Source organism: Grammomys surdaster, unplaced genomic scaffold (genome assembly GCF_004785775.1).
Source record: "Grammomys surdaster isolate TR1022 unplaced genomic scaffold, NIH_TR_1.0 125450, whole genome shotgun sequence".
NCBI lineage: Eukaryota > Metazoa > Chordata > Mammalia > Rodentia > Muridae > Grammomys > Grammomys surdaster.
In genome coordinates, this window is record NW_021620314.1 from 75491 (window position 1) to 86741 (window position 11251).

Below are 11251 nucleotides of genomic sequence, written 5' to 3' on the forward strand. Positions count from 1 at the left end.
GAGAGAGAGAGAGAGAGAGAGAGAGAGAGAGAGAGAGAGAGAGAGAGAATATCTGTGTCTGTCTTGTTATGTCTGGAAAATGCTATTTCCTTAATTATCCATCTTCTCTGGCTCATGGAATCTTTGCATTTCCTTTTCCACGATAGATAATATCTAACTGTTGAGTGGAGGGCTTCGATAAAGAGATTATATTTAGAGCTGAACACCTCAAGGTCTCTCACTTTCTGTGTATTGTTCAATGTGGTCTCTGTGTCATTCACAGTCCATTGCTTGAAGAATCATTTGTTTGATGAGAGCTGAACAACAGTCTGGTCTATGGTTATAGCAATATGTCATTAGAAGTCATTTTATTATAATATTCATTAAGTGGAATAATAGTTGTAGGTATCCTCCTAGGCCATATGACTTAGTCTAAACATAAACAATAGAAATATGGGTTCCATATCATGAGGTTTAACTTAAATCCAATGAAAACAGGATTGGTTAGCCTCCCCTATTTCCACTATTGAAACTATTAGCAATGTATAGTCCATTACTAATGCTTGGCACAGCAGTGTTACATCTGGATAAGATTGTTATCATCTTTATTCCGGAAGCAAATGTGGCACTTTTACAATATGTATGAAAGCTTGCCTGAATGGTGAAATCTCCAGTTTACTGTCATCTAGTAACATGGAATCTATGTTATATGCCATAAGGATGTGGTATCATCATCAATAGTGTTTTACCTTTAGTTGTAGCTCATATCTAACAGCATTAGCAATATCCTGTTGTGATTGACGATGACCTTGGCAAACAGCTCAAAAAGATGTAATTTATTATAGGTACTTGAGACTTTTTAAGCAGCTTAATTTGGAGCATAGTCTCTCCCTTTATAATCATCTTGAATTAAAAATACATGTATATACACATAAAATATATATAAAATATGTATGTATAATCTATTTGTATTACTTACTTACTTAGTCTCTCTATATATACTTCTATAGTTGTAGGTTTTGCTATTGCTTTCCTAATTTCTTTACTATCAGTTATCCCTTGTCAAATTTCTGCCTGTATTCAGTCCTCCCATCAACCATAACTCTTAATCATTCTACTATAATTTCTGATCTATATATTTTCCTGGGAAGATATTCTATTGCTCCCTCTTCCTTCCAGGTTTAGGGGTTTAGTCCATTATCATCTTGGCAGGAAGCATGGTGGTGTCCAGGTCGAACTGATGTTGGAGAAGAATTCTAGAGGTCTATATTCTGAATGGCAGGGAGCAAGAAGAAAGAGACACTGGGCTTGGATTGAGTATTTGAAACCTCAAACCATCTCCATGCCCCAGTGACATACTTCCTCTATTAAGGTCACACATACTTCAAAAAGTTCATATCTCCTAATAGTGTCATTCCCTGGTGACCAAGCAATCAGACAGATGAGTTCATGTGGATCAAGAGCAAATGAAAACTTTCTTAGCTGAAAATTAAGCTTATCTTTGCATATATGTATATATATATATATATATATATGTATCTATGTGTGTGTGTGTGTATGTGTGTATGTGTGGTATGTGATTCAAATTCTAACTCCCCCTAAATACTTTCCTGGTTATTAAGTACATTTCTATGTCCCTTTCCGTCTTCCTTTGTCATTGACATGGGTGGCAGAAATGTCTCTGAGGTTTGGTATCATTTGTATGTGTATTTTCCATTTTTTCTTTGTTATTATGATTACTATATTTTGATTACATTGTTATTATGATTACTAGAGTCTAGACTAGTGCAAATGTAAAACTTGTGTGCATGTTAATATATGTGTGGAGGGTACAGTTCTTCCTGGCTACTGAGACCTTGAAAGCTACACATCCTACTTATGCAGTTACTTCTAACGGTTAAGTATTTTATTTATTTATACTGTTTGTGTGTATGTGTAGATATATACACATGTTCATGTTTCTATTTGTAGAGGCCATGAATTGCTGTTTGATGCAGAGCTGGTCACCTATACCGTGCTCACTAAAGAGGAAAGAATAACTGTCTAGCAAGCCTTAGCAGTCCATATATGTCTGCCTCCTCATTGCTGGCATTGAAGGCAGAGGCCACCAACCCAACATTTTACCTAGGTTCTAGGAATCATTGTCATGTCTGTATGCTTGTGCATCATTCATTTTACTGAATGAGCTCTCTCCCTTGTCCAGTCTCATCATCTTTACTGTATTTTTATTTGGAAAAAATAATTAAAAGATATGCATTACCATATAAAATGTTAAGAGCCTCTTGCTTAAGTAAAAGGATAAATAAAAGACATCTGAGGACAATATAATGGAAGTGTCATTAAAACTCTTACAGGCTGGGTCATGAGCCAGGATTACTTTTACTTAGTTTTAATAATTATAGCATTTTGACTTCTGGTGTTAGGAAAATAAATATTTATTAGTTTGTACAGCATTGTCAGGATTGTACCAAGGAAAGTATATCAGAATTTCTGAAAGTATTTCTGTACAGTAATAGAAAGGGTAAAAACAAACCTTAGTTGAAGAAGCAAAGTCATGTATTAATTAAATTACTGTACACATGGATTCTACTATTCAGAACTCTAAGAAAAAGGTATCTTTTTTTTTCATCAAAAAATATGGTACAATGATAGCAACCTGGATTTCATGTTAGCTCTCAGATTTTTTCACCATAACTATTTTTCCCCCCAGAATGTCATATTATCAATAGCTAGCCATTTACCATCTAAGCTTTCTATAATTTAGGAAATATTGAATTACACTAAAATCTAGAATCTCCATAATAAAACAGAAGAGAGTAGAAATGTTCAAAGGAAATGCCATCCCCACATATGAATAGTTGGTAAAGGATTTGAGGTCTGTATGCATTTGCCTACTAATTATTAGTGCTTTTCTCCTTTCTTGCATTGTCTAAAGGCTTACCATTGGAGAAAGTGATGCCCATGTTCTTTTCTTGTTACGGTCTTGCTCACAAAACATTGTAAAACCCATCTTAGGAATTAAGATTGTTGTGTGAGAATTCACAAGAGACTATAAACCCTTCGCCTTTATCTCATGGAGTAAGTTCTAGATTGATGTCGCTCACTACAGAAGCCCCTCATTTCACAGATCCTAGCAAATGATGACATTATTCCCAACGATTTCTCTACCATGTCACTAAATCCATTTTGATTCCCTCTTCTATGTCAGTAAGACTCACTTCTTCCTCCTCATGCTATGCTCCAGTATCTCCACTTGTGAATAAATCTGATTACATTTCCCCAATACACGCTAAAATCAGACAAATTCTGTATTTTATTCATATTGCAATGATTGTTGCTTTTTATTTACTTAGTATTGAACCTAGTAAGGAATAATCAAAGCACTTCAAGCTATAGAAAATAATTTCACTCCTTAACAAAAAATACTCATAAGCATATGACTATCTGCCATTTGTTGTATCTATTTTGGTCAGTGAGTACCTTGAACACTTGTACATATAGATGGATTGTCTGTTTCATACAACTATTATTGAAACTAATGCAAAACTAATGCAAAAAATGAATTTGAAAGAGGAGGGATGCATAGCAAACATAGGGGTAAATTTCCTTGCCTGTTTAGTGTCTTATAATAGAGAAAATATCCATCTGGGAACAGTGGAATTCATAGGTTTATTAAAAAATGGTGAGGAGATTTTATTCACTGATTCAGATTGCTAATGTCTTAGTGCATGGTGACCTGAACCATGTGCTTCATTGATGCCTCTATCTTTTATTATTATTATTATTTCTGTGAGAATTTTTTACTGTATATTTTTATGAGATTCTTTCGCATCTTACAATTACTCCCAGATTTATCTCCTCTTCCTAGTCACCTAATTTCATGTTCTTTCTCTGTCCTAAAGCAAAACAAAGCAAAACAAAACAAAACCAACAAAAATGAAACAAAAAAAACATACTAAAAATATTGAATCTGCTTTCTACTTTCCATACTATGTGCGATCATTTTGTCTGCCCAGGATTGAGTCAGAGAGTATGGTGGATTTATCTAGTTTCATTCCATTGAAGAAAATTGATTTTTCCTCTCCCAGCAATTACCACTTACGAATAATTTCATGGCTAGCAGTAGGACTTTTAAAATATATTTATGGAGTTTTTTTTTTTAATACAGTGAATTTTGATCATGTTTACCAAGGGTGAGACTTTGTACCCACTTCTGCTTATCAGGATTCTGTCTGGATTGAGTTTTTGCTTGCTTTTCTTTTTTTCCCTCATGATTTCTGTGATTTTTTCTGTGTGTCTATCCTACTGAGTCTGGAAAATGCTCTTTGCCTAATGTCGTCTATCACCTATGGCTCATGAAATCTTTTTTATGCTTGTTACCACAATGGTCTCTGAGCTTTCAGTGGTGGGGTTTGATAAAGGCATCCCATTTAGGGTAGAGCAATCCAAAGCCTTGCACATTGTGGATATTGTCCTGTTTGGAACTTTGTGCTGATTACTATCCACATTTCACAGGTTGGTGAGAGCAAGTGGTGGGACTGTGCTTATCTACTGATTAAGATGCTGGAGCATCGTGACATCCCAGAAGGCTTTATTGACCCTTGCATTATTATTATTATTATTTTCTTTGAGAATTTTATACTTTATGTTTTAATTATATTCTTTCCTGTCCTGCAGCTCCTCCAACATCCATTGCCCCTTCCAACTCACCCAACTTAAAACAAGATACAACAAAACAGAATAAAACAAAACAGAACAGATCTGCACCTCCACCTGCGCCCTTGGCAGATGGGCCTGCCTCCTCCTGTACCCCATTGCCTTGCCTGTCTCTCAGGAGATCTGCTCTAAACAGGGACACAGGTGAGACCCCTTCCCAATACCCAGGACAGCTAGGACCCTGACAGAGCCCAACAAACAAGGGATCTGTCCATCCTTGCTGGGGCCCCATCACCCTTCTGGTCCACACCTATGTCTGCACCGGCAGCAGATCATAGTGTCCACTCCCCTACCCCACAACCCTGCCTGTCCCAAGAAGCAAGATGGTGTATCCAATTCTAATATCCAATAATTTAGACTTTCAACCAAAAGTAATCAAAATAGATGGGGAAGGATATTTCAAACTAATCAAAGAAAAAATACACCATGGAAAAATCTACCAAGATAAAGTCTCAATTCTGAACATCTATGCTCCAAATGCGAAGGCACCCACATTCTTAAAAGAAACTTAAGCTCAAAGCACACATTGAACCTCACACAATAATAGGGGGAGACATGAACACTTTAGTCTCACCAGTGGACAGGTCATCAAAGCAAATTAACAGAGGCACAATGAAACTAACAGAAATTATGAACCAAATGGATTTAACAGTTATCTAAAGAACATTTCACCCCATAAGAATATTCTTTTGTCTCAACACTTCATGGAACCTTCTAGAAAATTGACCACATAATTGGACACAATACAAGCCTCAATAGATACATGTAAATTGAAATAATCCTTTGCATTCTATCAGATCACCACAGACTAAGGCTAGACGTCAATAACAACAAAAGCAACAGAAAACCCACATACTCATGGTAACTGAACACTTCTCTTTTCAATGATAACTTTGTCAGAGAAGAAATAATGAAATTAAAGACTTTCTAGAATTCAGTGAAAATGAAGGTGCAACATACCCAAACTTCTGGAACACAATGAAAGCAGTGTTAAGAGGAAAATTCATAGTACTAAGTGTCATCATGAAAAAGTTGAAGAGATCCTATGCTAGCAATGTACAGTACATATGAAAGCTCTAGAACAAAGAGAAGCACACACATCCAAGAGGAGTAGGCAGTAGGAAACCGTGAAAGTCAGGGCTGAAATCAACCAGTTAGAAAAAAGAAAACAATACAAAGAATCTACAAAACTAGGAGCTGGCTCTTTGAGAAAATCAACAGGAATCATATACCCTTAGACAAAATAGCCAAAAGACACAGAGACAGTATCCAAATTAATAAAATCAGAAATGAAAAGGTAAACACAACAGAAACTGAGGGAATTCAAAAGCTTATTGAGCCTTCTTTCTTATAAGACTCAGGACATCTTTACATACACAAGTTGATTTCCCTTGAAGCTAAAGAAACTGGAAAGTAAGGCTGTGAGCCACCTTTGGTTAGTAAAATTGGGTACTATTCTGGTTGGTCAGAACAAAGCCTTATCCTGAGTTATGATAAACTAAGTGATTTGCTATCTGCAAATTTGTAATTATTTGCTTTGTGTCCGCCAATTAGGTTTATTTTAGAAAAACTACGTTGCTTGAATCTGCTGGAGGGGAGAGTTTTGAACCGTGAGGTTTCAATGGAGAGAACCAAGGATATGAAAATAAATAGGACACAAAGCTGGGGTCAGGAGGACTACACAAGCTCATACCTGCAATTTGTTAAGCAGCATTGTGTCTCACGCACTGCTTGCAGTTGGAAACAAGGACAAAGTCAACAGAAAACAATCACAAATGGGACAGAGTCAGCAGGGAGCTTATCAAGCAATGTTGTGCAAAGGGAACACAAGCTTTCTCTAGTGTGTCATATACAGTGCACACAATAGCCTTGGGACTGATAACTACAGCCTTTCAGGGGAAAGTAGAGTTCCTGGAAACTGAAAACTTGATTTTCTGGACCCAGTACCACTGAGCAAGAATTAAAGTTCCTTTTATCCTTTCAAAGCCTTGGTTTGGGACCAGGATTAGATTAAATATGTTGCAGAATCATATTGATGAGGCCATTTGGGGTATTCAACAGACTAGATGCTGGGTATGGAATGCTGTGGCCGAAGCAGCAGAGAAGGAACCTGTGTGGGTATGAAGGTAGGGTAGGTATTTGGGGAAGGCTAGAGCTTGGCTACAAGCAGACTGGGTTGGCAAATTCTGCTGGGGCCCTGTCACTATTTTAGGGACAGACTGTCTGACTTTATTTTTTAACATTAAATAGGGACTATTAACTTTATTTTTAAAGATAACAGGATTTGACAGTTTATATTTATTTTATCCATCATAGATTTGTAAATATCTTCATGATCTCATTTCATAGACAGAGTTGATTAATAATTAGGTGTCACGACCTATCATTTTCTGTTATATATTTTCAGGAAATAATATCCAAGCTCTAATTACCTTCCTGGAATGGTAAAGGGAAATAATGAAACTCAAGTTTCAGCATAGGACAAAAGTGTCCCCTTTACTCCATAATGAGAAAGCCTTATCCCTGAGATAATCAAGAGTGCTAACCATAATATGTAGCTTTCTATACTGGGAGTAGAGATCAAAGGGAAGAAGGTGTGGATAGTTGTTCAGGGTAGTGAAGAGTGTTGGTATCCATTGGCTGTGGGTAGCTAATCATCCCTAAGATGGGGATGTAGAATATATAGAAATGCATGTAGAACATTTATTTAATGACTGATGGGGGAGGGCCCAGCCCATTGTTGCTGATACTGGGGCATTGATCTGAAATGGCAGTGGTTCCTACCCTGTTTAAGTTCCTGTTCTGAATTTCTTTGATGATAGACAGTGATCAGGAAGTGTAAGAAATATGCTGTTTGCTCATCAGTTTGCTTGATTGTAGTGTTTCATTACAACAACAGTAAACTTAACCAGGAGAGGCTTGTTGGGGGAATTTTTGAAATCTGTGTGAAAATTACAGCAACCATGAGATGAACCTCAGACCATTCTCTCTGGTTTCCAACCTCACTCTGGCTTTCCTAGGAGCAGATTCTAGTAGGCAGGACTTGCCCTTCAGGAAATAGGATTTGGAATTTCTCTCTCTCTCTCTCTCTCTCTCTCTCTCTCTCTCTCTCTCTCTCTCTCTCTCTCTCTCTCTCTCTCTCTGCAAAACAGAAACAAAAGGGAAAGGAGTTTAAAGTTGAGACAAACCAAATGCAAAGAAACACATTCAGAGAGTCGTGGTTTAGACCTATGCTATGGGAGAAAGACATCAATTCTGTTAAAAAATAAGACAACAGATTGCTTATAATAAAGAAAGGTGGGAGTGCATCTGACTTCCTTTTATTTGTGGTAAATGCTTTTGATACTCAAATAACGGTGGCAGGTCTCTAATATCTGTGATTCCAGATACATACATATTGATATTCCTACACTGAGAAGTCTATACTCTAATAGATGAAGTTCCAGAAGAATGAATGTTTTATTTTTTTTGCCTTTTTTGATTTCTTCTTTGTCGATTTTTTTTTACTTTGAGTTTGTTTCACACTTGATTTTGCAGGCTTTTTTCCAGCAATTGGTTCTGGTTCTGGTTCAGGTTCAGGTTCTGGTTTTAGTTCTGGTTCTGGTTTTTCTACTGTTTTTGCTTTTGAGGAGGATGCTAACTTCAAAATTAGCAAAATTAAAAAGAATGTTGAAACCATAAAAGGAATAATAAGTCCCACCTTGTGTCTACCTTTAGACTCCCTCTTGCTACCTGATAGCACAGAAGATGGTCCACTGTCTATACTCCCTCCAAAGCCAGGTAGTCGACAGTCTGGGGGTTCCCATGTGGCATCACAATGGCAATGCTGTTTATTGTTGCAGACTCCTTGCATATTGCATAGGCTTTTTGAACAGTTACTTAGCAGAACAGACTTGCTGACACACTTTCTATCAACGCATAAATGATTTGGAGCACAAGGAGTACCATCTTGCACTGCTCCATGGTCCTCTACGGTACTACCAAAATGATAGTCCATAGTCCAGCAGGTAAAATTATTGAAGTGAGTCCAATGCAGTGTTTCATGGTTTCTCCTAGGTGGAATCTTTTCCACGTTATCACACTGAATTCTTCCACAGAGTACATTAAAGATACCACATCCTATGTATTTAGAACTACTGTTACCACAGTTACCAAAACGGTCACCCCGTCTGTTCATTTCGAAGTAGCAAATTTCATTTGCACTCCTGGCTTCCTTGCCAAAAATACTCTTACACTGTGCCTCACGTTCATGACATGCCATTTTATAGCAACAGCCACCACTCGAGCAAGGGCTTCCATCCACTATGTACACATCTTCTGGACACTCAGCTGAAGTTCCAATGCACGACTCTGGAAGGTCACACTCATTTTTCTCTTTTCTACACACTGAGCCTATTTGAAGGAACTGGCAATCTTGGCAACAAAGCCCAAAAGCACATTGAGCACCAGGTTTGAGAACACAGCCCTCGCTACAGCATGGATCTTTTGAACAGGATTTAGAGCTCCCACAATCACACTGCTCTCCTTCCTCAACCAAGTTATTCCCACATATGGCCAAATGTGTTGTTACTAGTGTATCTGGAGTATTGTATAAACAATTTCGTCTGGTAACAACTGAAAGCATTTCTTCATAACTACAGTTGCTGAATTTGGGGGAATTTGATTTATAGGGGGCCATTATGCAGCTTTTTCTCCTACAAGTACATCCACTTACATCATGCAGCATACCCAAGTTATGACCCATCTCATGTGCTATAATAAATGCCATTTCTGACATTGAATCAGAGATGAAACTATTAACTGCACAATTATTAGGTGTACAAACTGAACCTACATTAGCTAATGCTAAATTTTTACCATATCTGTGTCTGACAAAAAGGTGTATGATATCATGTCTAATGCGCTTGCCTATTTTTTTTCGCTTCCAATTGCAGAAATCAGTTAGGACATTATGTATGTTTTGTTCTATGGTGACACGGCTATTTTCATTCCACACTTCAAGAGTGGTTAAAACCACGTCAGTATCTATTTGAAGATAATAACCATTTATTCCATTGACTATTTCCAACATATCTTGAATACAAGCTGTGATATTGCCATTTCTATGAACATATTGGCTACGGTCTATTACAACAAAATACTCAATAAACCTGTGGTGAGTCCACCAATTCTCATACGAGTTTTGCAAAAGTGTGGAATCATTGCTTTTTTGATGCTTCATTTGCCGTGCCATTTCCTCTTCTGTTAAACCACATCTCATGGGAATTGATTCTGACTCCTCACTGTCCATTTTGAAAGCCAGATGTTCAAATGTTGAAGTTGAGCTCTTGGGCATGATTTCATAAGTTGTGCCATTTATCTCTAGTATGCCGTGCAAACTCCCAAAACAGGTGTGAACAATGACCAGGGATTCTGGGTCTTCATCCACATAGCCATGATAGTAGCAGTCATTCTTCACAAAAGGCTGTTCTACAAGTGGATCACCTTGGTCAGTATAAGTGAGTAATAAGAAGTTTCTGGATATCAAGTTTTTCTTGGGCTTCATGGTGATGAGATGTCTTTCTCCTCCAAATTGCAGACTATAGGACAGCCAGCCTGGGGAAGTATGTTTCCTACTATCAGTGACCCTCAAGAGTATCACTGCTTCTGGAGGGCTACTATTTTCAGCTTGTCCAGTTGGTGACCATGAAGATAGGAAGAGCAACATCAACAGGCAGATCTGAAGAAGCATTACCTTTTTATGCATCAGGGTCTCACTCACAGACACCAGAAAGCATAGCTCTCCCAGTCCTTACTTTGTTTTGTTGCATGTAACTCTGGCCTTTAATGATGTGTCTTCTAGTTGAGTTGAGTCAGAGCAGCAGGACTAAGAGAGAGTGGAATGAAGGGCAGACACGGTTATAGGCAATTCATGATCAAGTTAGGCTAGAAGATAAAACAGGAGATATTGGGCTAAAATCAATTAGTGAGTGTCTCAAAGTGTGCCAGCATTGTTCACAGACTTTTCTATTTAATTTTAGTAAGGTACACTTGTTCCTGTGCAAATATATTTCTAATATACTCCCAGCTTTTAATAACTTAGCCTCTTTCCCACATTGTTCCTGAATGTTTTAATTTTCAACTTTTCCTCAATTGCAGTGAAAGAATTCACCAGCTGAAAAATAACATTATTTTTGCTTTTGTATTTTAATATTAATTTAAATTCTAAAATACTAAACACTTTCCTGTCTATTGAGTAAGTTTATGTTCTTTCCGTGTTTGCCTTGCCATGGCTCCTCAGAAACTCCTCTCAGGGTGAACATTTTTCTTATATTTTCTTTTTCTACATTTGTTATTCTTAGTAGTGCATGAGAGCATGTATGCTAGTGTGAATTTGAAGCTGTGTACCTGTATCTGTATGGAGGCCACAGTTCATCCTGGTGTGAGTTCTCAGTAACCATATATTTTTGTTTACGTATCTATATCTTAAATGTTAATATCTTATCCATTTATTTTGTGTTTTTATTGGTATGAGTGTGTGAGTGCATGTGTATGTGTGTGTCTATGTAGAGAACAA

The 11251-nt window shown here is 37.3% G+C and overlaps 1 protein-coding gene across 1 annotated transcript; it reads right to left on the reverse strand.

Moving 5' to 3' along the window:
- Nucleotides 1-6251: 6251 nt before the first annotated feature.
- LOC114637933 (disintegrin and metalloproteinase domain-containing protein 26A-like) lies at nt 6252-10459 on the reverse strand. Its single transcript, XM_028786255.1, has 2 exons — nt 8203-10459; nt 6252-6388 (listed from the first exon to the last, which is right to left on the reverse strand). Exons 1-2 carry the CDS (start codon nt 10439-10441, stop codon nt 6252-6254), a joined length of 2376 nt encoding a protein of 791 aa, XP_028642088.1. The 5' UTR covers nt 10442-10459.
- Nucleotides 10460-11251: the final 792 nt, after the last annotated feature.

What these genes read in the sequence shown, in the direction of transcription:
- LOC114637933 (XM_028786255.1), bottom strand. Translation starts at nt 10,441, where the DNA reads ATGCATAAAAAGGTAATGCTTCTTCAGATCTGCCTGTTGATGTTGCTC. An exon ending in AAGTGTGAAACAAACTCAAA is followed by an intron (nt 6,389 to 8,202) that starts GTAAAAAAAAAT and finishes AACAAATTGCAG; the next exon opens with GTATGAGCTTGTGTAGTCCT.